This window comes from Poecilia mexicana, unplaced genomic scaffold, assembly GCF_051168715.1.
Source record: "Poecilia mexicana isolate PSO_F unplaced genomic scaffold, ASM5116871v1 scaffold_13, whole genome shotgun sequence".
Taxonomy (NCBI): Eukaryota; Metazoa; Chordata; class Actinopteri; order Cyprinodontiformes; family Poeciliidae; genus Poecilia; species Poecilia mexicana.
This window is the reverse complement of record NW_028263382.1, coordinates 32,394,603-32,416,171: the sequence shown is the minus strand read 5'-3', so window position 1 is coordinate 32,416,171 and position 21,569 is coordinate 32,394,603. Positions and strand designations below refer to the sequence as shown.

General features: G+C 38.7%; 2 protein-coding genes across 3 annotated transcripts; both read left to right on the top strand.

The window, feature by feature from the left end:
- The first annotated feature begins 1,272 nt into the window (after positions 1-1,272).
- On the top strand, positions 1,273-7,189 carry LOC106927699 (dicarboxylate carrier UCP2-like). The gene is made up of 6 exons (XM_015003443.2): positions 1,273-1,807; positions 3,359-3,566; positions 4,090-4,293; positions 5,419-5,520; positions 5,608-5,788; positions 5,857-7,189. Exons 1-6 carry the CDS (start codon positions 1,682-1,684, stop codon positions 5,978-5,980), a joined length of 945 nt encoding a protein of 314 aa, XP_014858929.2. The 5' UTR covers positions 1,273-1,681; the 3' UTR covers positions 5,981-7,189.
- A 70-nt stretch (positions 7,190-7,259) lies between these two features.
- camkk1b (calcium/calmodulin-dependent protein kinase kinase 1, alpha b) lies at positions 7,260-19,157 on the top strand. 2 transcript variants are annotated; one of them, XM_015003440.2, is made up of 17 exons: positions 7,260-8,874; positions 9,915-10,241; positions 10,326-10,373; positions 10,452-10,505; positions 10,587-10,638; positions 11,264-11,397; positions 11,566-11,602; positions 11,691-11,712; positions 11,808-11,896; positions 12,719-12,918; positions 12,997-13,050; positions 13,140-13,213; positions 14,157-14,244; positions 14,376-14,504; positions 16,248-16,351; positions 18,352-18,396; positions 18,718-19,157. In XM_015003440.2, exons 2-17 carry the CDS (start codon positions 9,987-9,989, stop codon positions 18,797-18,799), a joined length of 1,467 nt encoding a protein of 488 aa, XP_014858926.2. In that variant the 5' UTR covers positions 7,260-8,874; positions 9,915-9,986; the 3' UTR covers positions 18,800-19,157. The 2 variants fall into 2 exon arrangements, with proteins under 2 accessions (XP_014858926.2, XP_014858928.2); XM_015003442.2 differs by lacking the exon at positions 18,352-18,396.
- Positions 19,158-21,569: the final 2,412 nt, after the last annotated feature.

Sequence of the window (21,569 nt, the reverse complement as noted above, 5' to 3'; positions counted from 1 at the left end):
TATCTACCAATGTGGCCCTCTAGACCTCGGAAGGCCACCAAAATAGAAGTATTAATAGTAGTATTATGTACTTACCAGGCATGTTGTGCCATCTTATAGCATCATCAACTATGTTACCTTCATTTGTTGTAAAATTGCTCTACATATCAAATATGACTTGAAAGAAATGTGTCTCTTTAATTGAACGCCTTGAAATTGGGCCTCTCTCTCTTTAAGAAACTCCTGCTCTTTCTGAAACTCTGCCTTCAGAAAGCCATAATAACATTGCTCCTTTTAACGCTTTTTCCAGCTACGAGAATTAGCTCGTATATTGACTGAAGCAGCTGTGCCATTCCACCAGGTGTTTGCTAATTTCTGCTGGTTAGTCTGAAGGAGGAGATTGGAGGTGTCAGGTGAGGGCTGCTCTGTGAGGCGGAAGCTCCGAAGAGGAGCTGCGTACTCGAAGGCGGAGCTAGATCCAACCAGACATTTAGCACAGCTGAATGGTTGCTATGGGAGACTAAAGAATTTCTCAAACATTTATGAAAAAAACAAGGCAAAACTCCAGGTATGTTTTTGATGGGGTAATAACATTAAAGCATGATGTAAAGATCAAAAAAGTCAATTTTACATCATACTTTAAATATAGAAAAATGTTAAATAATTCCTTTTCACAAAACCACCTTTAGTACCTTGACATATTGTTTCACCTCCACTCCAAATGCTTCGTACGACACAAGTTTGCCGGTAGAGCAGCACTGGTCTTCTCCTTACATTCCTCTTGGCACAATTTCTTTACATGGTTCAGATCTCAATCATCTTCAATGCTCATATGCATAGTTCTCTTCAGCTCTTGTCACATATCTGTTACCAGATTTAGAGGACTGATATCAAGGGAAAATGTTTTTTTTCTTTTTGTGGACTTTCAAAGAGAACCACAGCACTCCAGAACTGTGGACTACCCAACGGTGGTCTTAAAAATTCCCCCACTTATTTTTTAAAAATTCGGGGGGTTTTTTTCCTCTCTACCTCTGAAAAAAATTGATTTAATTAAAGGTTTGATTTGTCAATATCTTCTAGAGTGAAGTTATGCAACCATAGTTGCCATGACCTCAGTAATTAATCATAATAAATTAATTTTTAGCTTTTGTAATTATTGCAATTAAAATTGAGTTCATATTGAGCTGATACTCCAACCTGCGACAAAACATTTCTGGTTTAAACCAGCGTGTCACCAGTCAGACCAGCTGTCAAACCTTTGCGTCATCAAGCAGGTGAGTTGGGTGTTAAAAACACGCCCGCCGGCAGCCAGACGGTTGCTATTTTGTTCAGGCGTGTTCTGCACACTGTGTTCATTTTGTTTGTTTTTCTTTTTCTTCCTTTTTTTTCTGGAGAGGCAGTGCAACAGTCTCAGAAAAATCAGTTAACACCGTCCCATCAGGTTCTTATGCCAGGGCATCTGATTTTATCTGTTTTTCCTGCTTTCAGTTCTAAGTCACAACAAGTAATGGCACAAGAAGAGAACTCTACTTTAATAAGACACATTCTGTTTATTACCTGGAACATGATTGTTTGCTTCAGTTTGTTATCGGTCATAAAGTCCTGAAAGGATCCGGTGTTAACTTCAGATTTTGGGATGACTGAAAGCTTTGGATTGATTTTTGCTCTTTAAAGACTGCGTTGATCCTTTACCGTTTTGAACATGGCAGGAGGATCAGCAGCTGACTTGGCACCTACAGCTGCTGTCAAGATTTTTTCAGCTGGAACAGCTGGCTGCGTGGCTGACCTTGTCACCTTCCCGTTGGACACCGCCAAAGTACGACTGCAGGTAACAAAAAGCATCGCAACCAGGACACGTGGAACGGGTTTTTCTGTTTCAAAAACAGTATTTACTGCTACGCTCCTACTCCTACTCTCCATAATTATCAGTACAAGCCGAAGTGACTTAAAGTCATTCATTATCTTTAACTTTTTATCCTTAAATTTGATCGGATTCAGGATAATAATAACAATAAGGTACTAAAAGATGAAAGTCCTTGGAAGAGTTTGCAGATTTGGATTTGATGGTTGTGGTGTATTTCAAAAGGCGTAGTTTGCCTCAGCATTTGTTTGAAACAAATCAAGTGCAATAGTTTTGGAGAAAGCGTCTATTTAATGGTCTTCATGCAAGATTTTATCAGCTTAGCACTTTAAAGTTAAATACAAGGATTTGTAAAAGATGCTGTTTTATTCGTAATCTTTAAGAATTTTCCTTTAGCAAGACAAGTTACAGATGAAACTAGAATTCTGTCTAATTCTAGACAGAATTCTGGTTTATTGTGCATTGTTAATGCACAATTAACAATGTGCATTAATAATGCACATTCTTACCAAATAAATTGAATTCAACTTTTTCAGTCATTATTATCCACTTAATGTCATCTCATCTTATAAAATAATCCCAGACCAACAGTTTTCTGAATCTTGTTTGGTGTTATTTTCTATGGGTTAATTGACATAAAATTAACTTTTTCCCTTTTTTTAGGCTTTAAGATGTTTGTTTTTTTCTTTTGCTCCAACCTTTCAGCTGTTGCTTTCACACGAATGAAAAAAACTTCTTTAAAGAATTATTTTCCCCTTTTTTTTTTTAAGAAAAACTCAGTTTCTTTTGTTCATCAAATAAAAACTGATAAGTGTGGTGCGTTTATATTCCAATCTCGTTACCTTGCTTGGACCAAACCTACCAAGACAATACCGCTGATTTAAGCTGACAGGCTGGGAACAGAGAACAGCAGCCAAGAGGCCTCTTATAATTAGTTGGGATTATCTGTGTGCAGGAGGACTATTAGTAGAGTATGTTACAAATCTGGTATTTAGGTTGGGCTGGAGAAGAAACAATAGTCAGAGTGAAACAGGGTGGTGGCAGAATCATCCTGTGGGGATGCTGATAAAAGACCAAACTGCTGGAACCTTTAAAAGCCTTCAAGCTAAAGCAGGATGACACTAAACATATAGATTGAACTAAGGTGAACTAATTTACATCAAAGCATATTTAGATGTTAGAATGGCTTAGTCAAATCCCCATATCTAAATCCAATTGAGAATCATTGTCAAGCATTGAAAACCTTTAGTTCATAAATGCTTGCCATTCAATCTGACTGAAATGAGATATTTTGCAATAAATTGTTTCTTTTGTCAAAATGTCTGAAAACCATAAATGATCTCATTCTGTATGTAGGTTTTCACATAAAATCGCTTTAAAATACTTAGACATTTGTGGTTCTTAACGTGACAAAATGCTGAAAAACACTGAATATTGACACGTCTAAAAGCATTCTAAGTATAAATCTCTTAGTTTTATTTTATTCATTTATTTCTTTTACCTGTAATATTTATTCAGGTCCAAGGAGAATCGAAGGACCTCCCTAAAGGCCAGAAGGCGACGTACAGAGGTGTATTTGGCACCATCATCACCATTGTGAGGGCCGAGGGGCCAAGGAATCTGTACAATGGGCTCCTGGCGGGGCTGCACCGACAGATGTGCTTTGCCTCCGTCCGGATTGGTCTGTACGACACCATGAAGCAGCTATACGCCCAGGGAGCAGAGAGTATGTGCATTCTGACCAACACCACATGCCTGGGGAACCTTCAACAAGCTTCAGCCACGAACACTTTGAAATAACAGTCAAGGTTTTGGATTAAGTGTAGTAGTGTTAGGCTTTCAGTGTTGCACTTTCATGGTATAATTAGAAACAAGTCAGAATTACCTTAGCTTGTTGATGCAATAGCTGCACCAAGGAAAGACCTATCTAACATGTTGAATCTTTTGAAAATCCTGAAAAGCTGTACAGTACAATCAGTGTTTCTCTTGTTGGTGTCCAACAAACTGGTTTATGCTAAAAAAAAAAACAAAAAAAGGAAACTGCAGCCAGCATGAGTTCGACTAGCAGGCCAAGAAGAGCCAGTAAGACTGGCTCTGTGTGCCTGAACTGTCAAGTCTGGAAAGAGGAATTCATGATGTTACATGTAGCCAGTAAAACTTTGACAGCAGATTTCATGGCCAACCCTACAATGACTTGTTTCTGCAAAGTTGCCTGTAGTCGCTAGTTGTCACAAACTGCTGTGTGACAGATCCTGGACTCGGGACCCGACTGCTGGCAGGCTCCACCACCGGAGCGATGGCGGTGGCTTTTGCTCAGCCCACCGATGTTGTAAAGGTCAGATTCCAGGCGCAGGCCCACCAGCCGGAGAACGGCTCTGTCAAGAGGTACAGCAGCACCACCGATGCCTACAGGACCATCGCCAGGGTGGAGGGCCTCAGAGGGCTCTGGAAAGGTATTTTCAAAGTCAAGATGTGTGCATATATATACCAAAAAGATGTTTCGTTTTTTATCTTAAATTCAAAAAGCATATATTTTTGAACAGTTTTAGCTTAATTACTGCTTTAATTTCTTTCAGCAAATGGACTTATTTTGAAAAATAGTTAATGATTATTTTGATAACCAATTTATCATAATTACTATTAATGGATTCAGTTCTATCCACAACACTTTGAATTTGTCAGAGCACTCCTCCTCCCCCATTCTACTGGGATGTATTTCAAGAACAGGTTAAGCTTTGAACCCTCACTGGGTGCTAGACCTAAACCAACATGCACTGATCATCATGCTTTATCTATTTACACAATGCATAGATTGTGCATTTCAACTTTCTCAAAACGGTGGGAAAACTCTCCTTCTGTCATGCATGTTTAAAGGCAGTATTATGTGTTTTCCAGGAAACATGGCACCATTTTATAGCACAATCCAGTAACTATGTTACCTTCAGTTGTTATAAAAACACTATATATATAAAATATGACTTAAATGAAAGTTTAGTTTGTAATTTAACACCTTGAAATTGGACCTCTGTGTCTTTAAAAACCTCTGCTCTTTCTGAAACTCTGCCTTCACTGAGTTATCCCAGCATGGCTACTACCAGCGTTGCACTGAGAAGTAGCTCTCATGAATCAAAAGAGATACTTTATAAGCTACTATCATAAGTTATGATGAGCTTAGCAGACTCATAGTTTGCTAATTGCTGCTAGCTAGTCTGAAGGAGCTGCATCTTGAAGGGTGCTCTAGGTCCACTGAAACATTTCGCACAGTTGCCATGATAGATTAAAGGATTTCTCATAACATGCATGAAAGAATCAGAGCCACATTCCACTTATGTTTTTGATGAGGGGAAACATTAGAACATGATGTAAATACTGCCCCTTTAACAGCACTGTGCCCTGATGTACCTGGCAAAGACCCTCCAGGTTCTTGATGACTATGTTCTGAAGTCATCTTAGCTGCTGTTTCTTTGGCCTGATTCACACAAACTCATGCTGGTCTGCTGTTGTGTCATGTTTCAGCTCTATTATTGTTTTTCCAGCTTATTTGTAATTTCTGACGGTATAACGTTTGTTTTTTTCAGGCTGTCTGCTGAACATAGCTCGTAATGCCATTGTGAACTGCTCCGAGCTGGTGACTTATGACATTATTAAAGAGCAGATCCTGAAGAACAAACTGATGACAGGTAGGGTCTCCCCACACCCACACATGTTGATCCCTCTCCGGTCTTTGTGGTCTTTAGCAAAGCGTTCTCTGCGTTTTTGTCCTGCAGACAACATGCCGTGTCACTTCACTGCCGCGTTCGCCGCAGGTTTCTGCACCACCTTGGTGGCCTCTCCAGTGGACGTGGTGAAAACCCGCTTCATGAACTCCGTGCCTGGGCAGTATGGCGGCGGCGCCAACTGCGCTCTGACCATGCTGCTTAAAGAGGGGCCCTCGGCTTTTTACAAGGGGTGGGTGTCGTCGTTGAAAACCACGACACCCAGTCCAGCGGCTGATTTATCTCAATCTTTCCTTGCAGCTTCATGCCGTCGTTCCTTCGCCTGGGGTCCTGGAACATAGTGATGTTTGTCAGCTATGAGCAGATTCAGAGGGCCGTGGTAAGACTTCAGCGGTCCCGGGAGTCTCGCTTCAGAACAGTTTGACTGAACGAAGCTGTGCAGCTGGATCTGCAGCAGCGCTGAGAGTGAGCAGCCAATCCGGACCTTGTACCTCACCAGAGAAGGCAAGCTGCAAGTTTGATTGATGATTACTATTTTAGGTAATAATCAGAAACAGTCGTTTGTTTTTCAACTGAGATTTGTCATTTTGGAGAAACTCTGACTCTAAGAAACTTATTCTCATTTTGGTCCCAAATCAAGACCATGAATGTCCTCACGGCCGGTTGTGCCAGAATGTATTGATAAAACCCATTTACAAACTTTTCAAATATCAATAAATGTCAGTGTCAATATGTGTCTTAAAGTTAAATAATGATTTTTTTTTCATGTTGATCTCCCTCGGTAGGATTTCATAATTAGGCCCGAGCAGCTAAGCGCTGCGAAGGCCTATTGTAATTGTTTTTGTAATTTTTCGCCAGCATATTCACAGATTTGATGGTGCTGCTTTAGAAATATTTGTAAATAATTTAGTAATATTGGTGCTTATGTATGACTTCAAATGTGACTCTTCATTACTTGCCATATCGATTATGAACTGTCACTTGACATCAAGTAAGGCTGAGGCAACTGTGTCATAAAAGTAAGAAATGCTGCCACCTTCAGGTAGCAGTGGCTTCAATCCAATGTTTTTGACTATTTATGTAGAAAATTTGCAATAAAACTCAGAGTTTTCCTTTAGCCCAAAAAAATGTGGTGATCTGTTGATTGGACATGGATTTCTGTGATCACTGAATTATGAAAAACTGAAAGAAATGATTGATGTTCTTTGGAATCTAACGTCTGGACGGCCAAATAATAATCTTAGTAAAAAAGAATAAAGAATTGAGTATCTTAAGCCGGAATTTTAAAATATTAAAGTAAGCATGTTAGCCCAGTTAAAATCTTTCTGAATCAATTTTTTCTGATTCTAAAATGACACAGACATGGAATAATTCAAAGAGTATATTTACTTCTTCAAGCTGAACAGGATAACAACGGGTTCTGATGTTAAGTGCATTTTTCACATTTTGTACCTCAGACCACATGAAGAATTCAGCAAGAGGAAGTTCTTTTAAAAAAACTAAATAGTACATTATGTACATAAGAAAAAGAAGTTTAAAATTGAAATTTGCTGCTTGATGTTGATCCTTTTTTTGCTAAAGAAACTGTTTCAAACTGTTTTTGAACATGCAAAAATAAAAAAGACTAAAGATATGTGTTGGTCGTTTTCTCTGGCTGTATAGAAAGTAATAGAGCACTGTTGCTATGCACTCCTATATATAGAGAGACACAGTTATATTTAATAAATTGGAATATACATTCTGTTGAGTTTATCAGATTAAACGTATCATTTGAAATTAACCTTTAATCAGATATTAAACATAAATTTTATTAATCTCTTTCATAATTAACAGAGTTAAAGGCTAGAAAACATCTGTCTGGTGTAATAAATCTATATAATGTGAAATGAACTTTTCCATAATATCCTAATTTACTGAATCTGACTGCTATGCCTGAAACGTTGCTCCTTTAACTTTGAAAAACTGTGCTGATATGTTTTATTTGACTCCAGGCCTTTTCCCTCTTTTTTTAATATTTCTTATTTTTACAGCTGGGCCAGACGGTTTTAGACCTCATGTTTTATCCTGAAGCAGGAAAACGACCCACATTTCTTTAATGTGACACTGAAAACATCCTCTAATTTGTGGAGTGATCCTACGATAGAATGGTAATAAGTTGACCCTATTTTCAACATTTGAGGGGCTTATCGGGGAAACAGCACTGCAGACAGACATGCAGAATTAAAAGAAGGGTTTGGGGTTTTCCAACACAATAAAACACAATTTTAAAACATGTAAGCATTGTAAAATAAGAAGAAAAAAGACCATGGCTTGTCCCAAAACTTGCATAGTTTTGCTGTGAATGATTTTTCTAAGGTCATTCAGATTTTACAACATCACTGCAACTTTGCACCTTCATATTTTCGTTTTTGAGAAAGACAAATAACTTTTTAACTAGTTTTGAACTGAACCCAACCAAGAGAAATGTGCAAAATCATTTTTCCTTTGAGACAAAAGCACAGACAAAAGGCAAGAACTGATCTACAGGATGAAGATTCAACATAATGAGCCTGGTGGATATTCACCTTACAGTCCTGGTGCAAAATAGTTCAACAATAAAGCTATTCGCCAGTATAACTAAGCAGAGCCCAAACTATTAGAGCTTAAACTAGTCTACTGGAGGTGATTTTAAACCAACATGGAGCGTTATTGTGAAGTGAAAGAAAAATAATACCTGTTTTAGTGTGTTTGTAAAAGGAAAATACAAATCTGAAATGTGTGGTGTGTATTTTTATTGTTCAGTGGACCAGCGGGATCAGCAAAATGCAAAAAGCGACAACTCAACAACAAGCCACAAAATCCAAACAGAAGCTGCAGTGTGTGGATTTTAGGCACAATCATCATGTAACATGTTGTTTAAAGAAAAACTAATTTCCTTAACATTTCATATGCTAAAAATGTAATAGTGAACTAAATTACATAAAGGACCTTGCTTTTATCCAGTTTCATGCAGTTAATGCAGTATAATGTAAGACAAAACTAAACGATAAATAAATGGTACTCCTGTCTGTTATTTAACTGTCTGTTAATGTGAAGCGGCACATTTTGCCAGTGTTGTGTTTTTGTGCTGCTGTCCGTCATGTAAACACAAGCAATCGTCCTGCTGTCCTGGGAACAACTCTGCTTCATCTATATGTAGCCTGAGTTAATCCCTAAGACGTGCACTGCTGATGTCCCTGACCGCTCAGCAGTGAACGTCCTGCAGAACGAGAGGAGCTTCAGCCCCCGTCAACATGCAGATTCACAGAAACAGCCCTGGAGACAGGACGCCTCCAGTCTGTGAGTACATCCCTCATCTCACAATTATCCTGGCTGAAGTTTCTGATATTTCAGAGACATTCAGGCTTTTGTTTTATCCAGTGTATGCAAAAACATTGTTAGAAATACTTTTAACGTCTCTTTTTTATAACTTTATACACAGCATCAGACTGCATTTTTAAATGTTGTGTGTGTGCATGTGTGTGAGTCCAGTGCTTGTGTAAATATTGTGAAGTTACAAGCCTGTTAAAGCTTCCCGCTAAGTTACATAAGAGGCTTTTCAGTTCTCTGTACTGTATTTTAGGTAGCAATGAGTCTCGTTCATAGGAAGCTGATTGTTTTCTACTAGCAGCCTAATGTCACAGGAAACTTCACTTTTTTATGTGTCCATTGGTAATTGTTCAGCTTCCTTCTTATTTTTAGGCTGTGCAAATCAATGTGCCCCATTGGTGTTCAGAAAATAATCTGCATGATCTGCATTATTAGGCATGCTTCTGTTACATAAAGTCCAGATACGTTATAGAAGCATGTTCTAAAAGAAAAAAGACCTGAACTCATCTGTCAGTAAATCAGATTCTTAGCTATGCTGCACAGAACAACTTTTTAAAAATGTTTTTGAAGTGAATTCATCAGATCTTGGAATTAAATGTTTAATTTCTGAGTAAAGACTTTTCACCAGCACTTTTAGAAATGGCCTTATAAGTGTTGGGAAAGCTGACGCAAGTCTCATTTCATTGAGCTCAAAGTAATTTAAGGTCATTTATAGTTATATATATGGAAAAAATTAAGAGACCACTTTCTATAGGTATATGTTTGTTCTTCATTTCTTTTATTCTATGAACTATTGATGCATACACACACACACACACACATATATATATAATTTTTATTTTCCATTAACCAAATTTATTTTTGTAATTTGAATTTGTGCAATTCTGTGATTAAAGGAGACATAGCTAGTCATGAGACTTTAGCACAAAAAATAAAAATTTCCTGACCAATAAAAATAAAACCTGCTTCTATCGATCATTTTCTCATCCAGTTCTTCATGTTTCTCTCAGTGCAGTGATGCATCGTGTGCCCATCCCACTGAACCATTCAACCGTAAACAAGGCAGCATCGTCAGGGAAACCATGAGCTCCGACAGCGTCTTCCAACCGGAGGTGGAGTCGGACCCTCAGGGCGAGCTTGCCGACATGGTGGCGTCCATGAACACCACCGCCAACCGGCTGACCCCTCCTAACGGCTACAGGTCAGGAGCACCCAGGTCCACCGTGGGCCAAAGGGCCTGCCTCACAGACAGGAAGATGTCCCTTCAGGAGAGGGGGAGCCGCGTGGCCCGGCAGCCCACCATCGAGACCAAACGGGTTTCCATCACTGATGCTGACGTGAGGAACCTCAGACAGTTCGTCTTAAGATTCACCTGAGCTCCTCGTTTCTGAGACTAAAACTTTCCCATTTCACCTCTACAGGACTGTCTCCAGCTCAACCAGTATAAACTGAAGAAAGAGATTGGAAAGGTGACCTACCAATGTGAAACCCAGTGTTTTAATTTCTGATTCTTGAATTATAAAGCTCTTTTTATTTGTTCCCTGCAGGGCTCTTATGGAGTGGTGAAACTAGCCTATAATGAAGACTCTGAACAGTACTATGTAAGCTGAAGCTTTAAACTGCTTGAGCCTTACTGTCGTTTAATGAAATCGTCATTAATCCCTTTTCTTTTCTTTGATTAGGCCATGAAGGTAGTGTCAAAGAAGAAGCTGATGAGGCTGTGTGGATTTTTGCGTGAGTAACGTCTCATTTTGATTGTTTCAGTCCTGTGTGGTTTACGTTTCCAGTGAAAGGTTTGCATTCACATAAAATCTTCACAAAACGTTGACTTCTTTTTTTTTTTAAAGAAGTTTCAAAGCAAGAACTAGATACACCAGTTTGAATTTACTGTGAATTTTCACTAATCTACAGATGAGGTTCAAATACATAATTGCAACCCAGTTAATAAGAGGAGGAATCTCTAAGACGTTTTATTACTGGCAAGTATTCCTCCCATTGTCTCCAAGAGAGATCTGTAACAGCACACGCAGACCCTCTGTACAAAGTAAATGGTGTGGACCAAGTGGCAGGCGAGGAGAAACCCAGGTCCAGTCAAAGGCCTGCTGAAGGAAAGGTTTACACACCAAGATTTGGCTGCATTGTCATAAAGTCTGCTTGTAGGAGTCAAGTAATCTTTTTAAACTTAAAAGCACTTTGATACGGGCTGTTTGCTGTCAAAGTTGCCGATGCATCACACAAAGTGGATGTATTAGTTCAACAGCAAGTTGGTTTAGATTTGTTCCAACAAGAAATTATGTACCAAGAAATAGCTCCTTAAATTGCCTTCATCCAGACCGGCGCTGTGTGTTTGTACTTCCAGGTCGCCCGCCTCCTCAGGGGTCAAACTCTCAGCAGGATCTGTTCCCCAAATCTATGCAGCCTCTGGAGAGAGTGTACACAGAGATTGCCATCCTCAAGAAGCTGGACCATCCGAACGTAGTTAAACTGGTAGAGGTGCGTCAGATATGACCATAACAACAAGCAGCAGAGCAACGCGTCCACGTACTTCAGCCAAAAACATTTAATGGACTCCTTTCAAGATCAGAAATAATATTTGTTTAAATAGCTTAAAAAAAATAAACCTAAACAAACACAAGGTAGCAGTGTTGATGTATCTTGCAGGTGCTTGATGACCCTGATGAAGATGGACTTCACATGGGTAGGGAATCATTCACCTTTTCTGCTGCAGCATGATAAAAGAAAACAAAGTTAATTGATCTTTAAATTCAAATTATTTTCTCTTTAAGCCTTCGAACTAATGAAAGAGGGGTATGTTTTACATACTAATCCATCACTTTGATATGTTAGATGGCAGGAGTGGCAGTAAAATGTTTGTGTGTGGTTTTTGCTTCTTTGCCCCTCAGGCCGGTGATAGAGGTGCCCACAGACAACCCGTTAACCGAGGACCAGGCTCGCTTCTACTTCAGAGACGTCGTCCTGGGAATAGAGTACTGTGAGTAAAGAACTGGACGTGTGAATAATCTGAATGTGATTTATGTCTTGGGAACAAAGTTGTTATTTATATCGGTTGTAAGAAACTTGAATCTCACAAAACAGCAACGTCACATACGTCAACAAAACTAGAATCCCATTGATGCAATCAAGAGCAGCCTGAACCCAAGTGAGGCTAGCGTGAGCTCAGCAAATAAAGGAGATGGGGAGACGCTGTCCAAGCAGCCTGAGCTTGATTTCACTGATACAGAACAGCCATGACCTCCAATGTCATGGCTGTTCTAGGAGATAGACTGATAAATTGGTGCCGGTTTTCTTCATTTTGGGAGTTCAGCAATCTGCCAATATTCACACTTGAAATCGATCCCTCTGATCTGATCTACCCCCGCACAGATCTGAACATCAACCACTGTCCCATTTTGCTTTACTGGTACTTAGTAAATTTGTCCTTATATTTAGTGACTTTTCAGACAGGTGATCGACCTGGTGGCTCCGGTCCATTGCAACCTGGCCCCAGAGCAGCTGTGGCTACAGTGCAGTATCTTGCCACCATCAGTGTGTTAATATCTGTGTGACTGGATGAATATAGTGTGAATTGCTTTGGTGTCCTCTGGATTAGATAGAGCTCTACACAAGTGCAGGCCATTTACCAAAATTTACATTTAGAATAAACTTGGATAAAAAAAATTTTCTCAAACGATCAATAACAATTCAGCCTTCTGCCTGTGTGTATTTGTGTGTATTTATGTGTATGCGTGTGCGTATGTGTTTGCGTGTGTGTGTGTGTGTGTGTGTGTGTGTGTGTGTGTGTGTGTGTGTGTAGTACACTACCATAAGATCATCCACCGAGACATCAAACCCTCCAACCTCCTGCTGGGGGACGACGGTCACATCAAGATCGCAGACTTCGGTGTCAGTAACGAGTTTGAGGGCCACGATGCCCTCCTGTCCAGCACTGCGGGGACGCCGGCCTTCATGGCCCCTGAGATGATGAGCGAGGTCCAGCAGAGCTTCAGTGGGAAGGTGAGCTGATCACCTGTGGATCACTGACAGGACGTGGTGTGAGGACCCGTCATAACAGTGGGCGTGTTTGTTCCACAGGCGTTAGACGTGTGGGCGATGGGGGTCACTCTGTACTGCTTTGTCTTCGGGGAGGTAATGTCGCCCGAAAGTCGCTTGTATGAACTGTTTTATCAGTTCATTTAAGCACATTTTTTATTTTTAACCTGTTTGTCTCGTTCCAGTGCCCATTTTATGATGAGTACATTTATTCTCTGCACAACAAGATCAAGAACAAACCTGTGGAGTTTCCAGAAACGTAAGAATGTCTGAATATTGACCCAAAGCTTCGAAACATTAACTTAAACTGTAGAGACTCTGAAACATGAAGTCATGTTGATCTAAAGCACTTTTTATCTATATTTTGTTACAAGGACCAGTAATTTGCATCACGATGTTGACATTAAGGGAATAAAACACCTTATTCTTTATTCATGTTGTCATGGTTACATCTTATTTGATGCTGTTGAGCTTGACGTTGGATTCTGTCACTTTAGAGCTTTTTGTATATTTCAGGGAGTTCTGCTTTGTTGTTAACGCCTAATAATGGCTGAGCATCCTGTTTGAGAAACTGTCATAAAACTGAGCATCCTCAGTCAGAGACTTCTTCAGAACCACTGTAATACAGTCCGCTACAGGAAATCCTTCCTGCCCACAATCATACTTTCCATACCTTTGAAGAAAATTGTTTAATATGCTTTACAACAACATTTAATTTCACTCTGAGATTAATGAAGTATTTTTTAATTCACCTGAAATTACAAACCAGAATCTTTAGTGTCACACTCCTTATTCTCACTCAGGAACTTCTTCTACTTTTCATTTTTGGAGTTGCTAATCACAAAGTTATGGTTTTCTGCATATGTCTGCTGTTGCAAATTTTATTGTGTATTTTTGCAAATTATCTGTCTGTTTAATACCCAAATACACCTGGTACATTTTTAAATTCAACTGCATATTTTTTAAAATCAAGGGACACCATATTTCTTTCATAACTTTTATGTTGAAAATTTTCCAGGATTGTACAGCATGTTTTCCTTTGTACTGTTTTTATATATTGCATGTTTCTATCTTTGTGTGAATCTACTGGCTTTGATTGCTTGTCAATTTCCCTGTTGTGGGACAACGAAGGATGTTTCTGTTTCATTCTGTTCTGTTTTTGACATTTTGCTCTGACGTCTTTATTGATCTCTTACCAACAGCCCTTCAATAAGCAATGAGTTGAGGGATCTCATTGAAAGAATGCTGGATAAAAACCCTGCAACCAGAATCACCATCCCTGAAATAAAGGCAAGTATGCAAACATTAATTGCTGCGTCACCACACTGTGAATTTGTTTATGAAATTATTGCGTGTGTGTGTGTGTGTGTGTGTGTGTGTGTGTGCGTGTGTGTGTGTGTGTGTGTGTGTGGCTGCTACAGCTCCATTCTTGGGTGTCGGAGAACGGCTCCAGTCCTCTCCCTCTGGAGAAGGAGCACTGCACGGCGGTGGAGGTCACCGATGAGGAGGTGCAGAACAGCGTGAAACTCATCCCCAGCCTGTCTGCTGTGGTGAGTCACACTGCGCCCGCTGGGAGGACCAGTCCCAGCTCACATATTCCAGTTTTAATATTTACTCTCCTATGATATTTATGGCAGAAAAAACAAAAATTTGGAATTTGGAAAACACTTTTCTGGTGTTTTCTCTGAATTTCCTGTAAAGTTTAATAATCATCTTGTTGATTGGCAAACATATTTATATCCTATAAACTTCCATCTATTTTGTTAGGATTTTCTTTTTGGGGTTTTTTTCTGACCGACCAATATAACATAATGGATAATTGTAATATGAAAGGAATATAAAGCATTTGTTTACAACATTTTTCAAAGTGTGGCATTCATATCTGTTTGGCTTTCTTTGCTCTGATACCCCTAAATCAAACTTAATTAATGAACAGACTCCACCTGGGTTAAAATGTAAGTATAAGTGAGTTATAGCACAATATCTCAAGTGTTAAGCACTTTATAATCAAATAGGTGGCAAAAGATGATCCAGTGAGATGAGATGAAACTAAAACTATTTGACCTACATGCAAAGCTTAAAAAATGTTCATGTGAATGGTCCAGTCAAAGTTTCAGCTTAAATCCCCTCTCTTGCAGGTTGTGCAAATTTATGTTTGTCATAAAGTCAGAATGAACTCACACAATTTTTGCAAAGAAGGATGATTGATTAAAACATTCAATCTCTAGATGTTCAGGCAAACCTGAAGAGAATTTGGCATAAATCCTCAATGACTTGCATTGAACTTTGTGCTCAAATGTGACAAAATGTAAAAAAGTTCCAGAAATAGTTTTGCAATTCAGGATGTGCTTCCAATTTATGGCTGAAACGATTAATTGTGATGAATCGATTATTGAAAGAATTGTCAACTACTTTAGTAATTGATTAATCGTTAACTTCAGAATACAGACTGAAAGAACAACACATTTAGAGCAGTAATTAAGATAAAACTGTACAATATATATATTGCATTTAAAGTGAAAAACCGTCTTTGTAAATATGTTCACCTGAACTCCTCAAGTTGCAGTTTTAGCTTCATTTGCTTCAAATTCTGTAAAAAAGATTTTCTATTAAGCAACTTCTGCTATCCAAGTATTAATTTGTCCATCAAAATTTCGTCAGATTAGGAGAATGGGCTGAGCTTCTCACATATTTTTGCTAAAAATACATTTTTTATGCAAATTAATTCTTTACTACAAAGAAAGAAATGAAGAAATGCTGTGTTATTGCCTTTTAGACAATAAAATGTTTATTTTCTTATTGAATAAACAAATTAAATGATTCTTCTATTTGTATTTTTATGTGTTTCTAATCTTGCATGAAATCAGGTTAAGTAGTCTGATTAATCGTCATAACAATGGATCAAACAATTGATTAATGAATTAACTATTAGTCGCAGCTCTAAACTTATTATGTTGTTAATTGGTAATAAATTAGCAATCAATTTTCAGTCAACCAAACGTTTTTTTGTTTCTTATCTTCACACAACCATACTTTATAAACATACTTGTTAATCAGCAACAAAATCTTTTAACATGGTTCCCTTTACATGAGTGGATTTGTGTTATTTGCATGTCAAGATAACAGAAATAGAAACTGTTTACTGGTTTGTCACTATCAGCTATCATCTCTAACTGTGTAAATTGTCAGATTACATGATTAAATCTGGCATTTTTCACAGTGTTTTTGCTGAGTGTGCTTCAGAAGGCGCTTTCACAGAGATCCACTGAGACTCTTTCTGATGTCCACTGCAGATTCTGGTGAAGTCCATGCTGAGGAAGCGCTCTTTCAGTAATCCCTTTGAGTGTCAGGGCAGACGGGCAGAGAGGTCCATGTCTGCCCCCGGAGGTTTTCTTACGTAAGTAGCCTACTCTGCAAATCCTGTCTGCTTCTCTCTGCCAGCTCTGCGATTAGGCCTCTAACGGAACAAAGCAGCGAGCAGATGCTTGGATTAAAAATAGATCACTTCTATACTTCACATGTAGTGTGGCTCACATATAGAACGCATACTGAGACCGTCACTCCAAAGAGCTCTTCATCATGTATTTGTGTGTGTGTGTGCGTGTGTGTACATTGAAACATTCATTATGTGGCGATGAACTTGATGAAAGCCTCTGCCCTGCACACCCAGTAACATACGTAGCACTTAAAGAGGATTTTAATTTTTTTCATTATAATTCTGTCAGTCAGTACAGAGTGATGCTTAAATATCAAGATGATTTCCTTCTGAGAGAGAATAAGTTGGTCTTTTCTTCCAGTTCTTCAGTAACATCCCATCTGAAGAAATACTTGATTTAACTAAAAAGAGTACAACAGAAAAAAAGGAACTGTAAGATTGGGGTGGTTATAGTTAATGTTTTAAGTGTTTTATGTAGTATTTAAGAGTGCTGTGTGGGAGACAGAGATGACAAAGTCCCTTAGGGAAAATCCCAAAGAGAATAATAAAGCTTCTAGCTAACTAGCTAGAAGAAGCTAGTTTTAGCTAGATAGTTAAGTAGTAATGGCAGGTTTGACGCCCTTTTGCCTTCAGAACTGCCATAATTCTTCACAGCATAGATTCAACAAGCGGTCAGAAACATTCCTCAGAGATTTTGGTTCATGTTGACATGATGACGTCAAACATTTACTGCAGATTTGTCAGCCGTTAGTCTCCCATTGTACTATAGATGCTCTGACTGAGTCTGGGTTACTCTGGAGACCAGAAGTCTGGGTCATGTTCGTGAAACCATTTTGGTGCATTCGCCAGCTAGAAGGAACCATTAGTACATGGATACAATGTGGCCAGAGAATCTCAGCAGATATTTAAAAGGTTCAGAGGTGGTAGTACCTAATTATATTTACTCAATGACATTACTTAATTAACTTTTTTGAAAACCTTCACTTTTAGGAGTAATTTACAGAAAGATAGTATGTGGTGCACATGATAATGTTTTTTAGAAAGTTAGCTTTTTACTTTTTCTTGAATACTTCATTTTGCTTTAACTCTTACTTCAGTAAAACTTTCCAGATACAGTGAAGTTAAGTTGACCAATGTCACTGAATGAGGAAAAGACAAAAAAATGCATCAAACAGACACAATTTAAGTGAAAGTGATACTTTTTATTTGTGCCTGCTGTGCCTTTTGCCACCAGAAGCACTTTATTCTTTATTAACATAAAGCGTATCTGCATTTCTAACTATATTAGTTTCATAAGTTTGATTTTTGTCTGAAAAAAAAAAAGATTTAAAAGTGTTTCTTATGCCAGAATCTACTGTAATCGTGTTATTTATTTTTATATATTTTCCTTTAAGATTTTAAAATAACATAATTGGTACATAGGTGTAAACCTTTTGTCTGTCTGATGACATCATTTTTAAAACATAAATCAGATGTTTTGATCATTTTTACTCTTGCTTGAGTAATCTCCTGGATGGTTACTTTTTACTTTTAACGATGTAAAAATATGTTAAAGTACTTCAAGTGCACCTGGTGAAAAATGATTAAAAAAAGGTCTTCCCCAAAAGTTTCATTACCTCATTTCAACCTTGACGGTTAGTGTCATAAAGCTACAAATGAACGTTGCGCCCCTTTAACGTTTCTGCAGAGGCACAAACAGAAAACCAAGCACTGGTCATTTGTGAGAAGAAGCAAACTACAAAATGTTTACTTTCTTCTATCTCTAGCCTTTATTCTAACCTAAACTATAATCCGCTAGTTGCTAAACTTTAAACGTCACACATTAATCTCTCAACTAAAAAACACCAGTTTTTCTGGATGCCACCTTTTAAAATGCAGCAGGAAAACGACAGTTGAAGTTGACTGATGAAGGGTGTTGGGGTTTGAACTCTGGCTTATTATATCACGTCTCCTTCCTGCAGGGGACTTTTGGGCTTACTGGGGTCTTCGTCTCATCCGTCTTTGAGGTAAATTGTAAAAAAAATAAATAAATAAATAAAACAGCGTTTTAGGCTGAGCTTGATACGTAGCGCTTCAGACGTAGCTCAGCTCATCAGGTTTGTTTAGCTGTAAGAGGATTTAAATTGGACAGGACCAAACAAAAATCTCAAATCCTGTTGAGTGATTTCTGCTTCTTGTCTCCTCTTGGATGAAAACTGATGAGCTTTGCTGCAAAGCAGAGGTACTTTGTGACTTTCTTAGCATAGCGACGCCTATTCCTCCTCACCCGCCTCATGTGCCGTCTCAATTAGGAAGGTTTAGGTTTAACAGATGTTCGTCTCCCACAGGAAAATCAGCAGAGAAGGCAGTAGAGAAGGAGAGCTGGAGGACTTGTACGAGGATGAATCCTTCATCGAGAGCAACGATTAAAGTGTCACGTTTAGATTAGTGCAGCAGGGAGGCAGCGGAAAAGATGAGTTTTTGCACCTTTCTTTTCTTTTTCCTTTTTCATTTCCCTGTACTTCCTCTTGTTCCGTTCTCGCTGTGCTCACCTGCAGACTGTTCTGTTCCACCTCTGTCCAGAAGATCTTGAGATTACATTAGTTTAAATAACACACTAGTTGTGATGTCATTCTGTCCACTGTGCTTGTCTGCTGTTTTTTCTGTTCCAGCTGGCTTGTATGTCACTTTCAGTGATAGACTCAAAATGTAAATATCATACAAAAAAAGTATTTTTATGTTTTCCTACGGCATCTAAAACAAATAAAGTAAAAGTCATTATATTCAACCAAGGTTTGAATATTTGGTTGTGTGTAAATGCAGCAGCCACAACTGTAATGTTTAATATCGAACACTAGAAGGCAGCATTTTATAACTTTTGTTATTTATGACCTATTTTTAATTTTGTATGTTTTCTTAAAGGTTTATAATATTTAACCTCACACAGAAATTAAAACTCACTTTTTTTCTAAAGCAAAACACACACACACACACACACATATATATAAGTTCTGAGTTGTGAATGGAGAAGGGGGCGCCACCATTGCCTAAAACAGCAAGCATCTGCTATCCTGAAGTTCCTTAGAGCAAGAAATTCCAGGGTTTCCTGATAGAAAAATACTAAATGATAATGAGATTATTTCCCCATGTAACTTCATAATTATCTTCAAATTGAAATTCAACAATCTGTTACAAGGAAAGCAAAGAAAAAGGTGACATTATTTAGCATAAAAGTTCACATGTGGAAGCAAAAGCTTTGTTGAAACACCTTTTGATTAAACTCCAGCAGTAAACCCTCCTGGGTACAAACCCAACCTCAATTATGGTTAATCTTGTTAAACAAAGTTCAGCTATCCTTGTAGGATTGTCTTGACATTTTTATATTTACATCCTTCATCTGCAGCCAGACTATGCAGAAAGATCTTTTTATTTCAGAAATGATCTCATTCTGCAAAGGTATCAGTCAGGAGAAGGACAGCTTCTTCACAAATTACAAAAAGCGAGGCAAAAACGTGTGAGAAATCTGTTAAGAAGGGGCAATGAAAGTGGTGCAGGGATGTTTGCTGAGTACCGGGTCCAACTTGTGACATTGGTCTTCTGTATTACATATTTTTGGACAAACAAATAAATTTGAATATGCAAAACAAAGCTTTTCACTCCAAATAAAACGTATAGTTTTGTCTAGGATGACATGGTCTGACAGAACCAAGTAGGAAATTTTGGGCCACGATTTGACTGAAATATAACAGTGCATCTCCAACAGGAACACTATTATACCCAGAGTGAAATGTGGTGTTGGCAGCATCAGGCAGTTTAGAAAACTCAGAATGGAGGAGAGAGGGATTTAGCTTTTTTTGTTTTTATAGATAGTTCAAACCTAATTCCAAATCTGCCTCACCAGAAAACCAGTAAGGTTTTGGAAAGGCCAAGCAAGAGTCCAGAAAACCTCTTCAGGTGGGTTCACCTGAACAGCAATCTGAGAGATTTGGAGAGTTTTTGTAAAATAGAGTGAAATTAAATGTTTCCTGTGAATATTATACCAAAAGTCGGTTCAGCAAATAATTTCTTTAAAGGTGTGCACGTTTATTTAAACAAGTTATTGCAGCATTTCCTTCAAACAGATTTGTTTGCTTTTCATGTGAATTGTAAAACATTCACGTCACATTAAAAGCTTTAAAGTCATTTTAATTTATTTTAGGTTAGAAACAGTCAGTTGTTGCATGAATGCCGCTCTGGGCAAGCATTCAAATGTTTCATACACAACTTTCCACTAAGACGTCACATCAGCAGAGTCCAGTTGTAACATAAAAAGGTGTTTTCTATTTCATCTGATACTTTTGTGTCGCCCATTTCTAATGTTACCCTGGGCATCTGCCCAAGTCTCACATATAAAAAACTTGTCATGTTGCAAAATCTTCCCTTTTAATGCTCTTGAAAGGTATATGTATAGCATACAATCAAAAAATAGACTCCTGGGGCGCTAGTGAGCGATGGAGAAGTAGGCAGCGTTTCCCTAGAGCTCCTGCAAATTTTTATCACTAGCTTGGCATTTAGGCAGTCTTACAACAGGTTGTGAGTGAGAACAGTCCGGACTTAACTAACTGCATCAGAACAGGATGAAAGCAAATTTAAGGATGCATACCGCCAACAAGGACAAGAAATCGAGAGAGCGAGGCCCAGCCGCCCCGGACTCGCCTGAAAGTGGTTATCTGATGGCTAATGCTACATCCTAGAGGCTATAAACTCTCTTCTCACAGAACTACAAGTCACCAAGTTCGAAATTTGCCAGACAATAGATACTCGCATCGAAGAGTGTCCACCACTATCAGAGAACTCCTCAACCTTAAGACCGAGACTTAAAATGTCATTCACCGTCTGAAAACGTCCAGCGATCAACATGGCGCATCCATTGTTGAGCTCGAGCGAGCGGCCACACAGTCAGCAGACGAAGTAACCGCGCTACAGTCGGAGATAAAACGTCTACGCACAGAAATGAATCAGCTAACAGAAAAACACATAGACCTTGAAGGAAGGTCCAGACGTCAAAATATACGGATTGCAATGTTAAAAGAAGGGGCAGAAGAACGGCGCAGAATTGAACGGATTCGTCTCGCAGCTCCTGAAAGAAGTGCTGACTCTGGATGGCTTACCGCTGGTGGATCGCGCTCATAGAGTTCTACGAAGGCGCCCAGACGACACA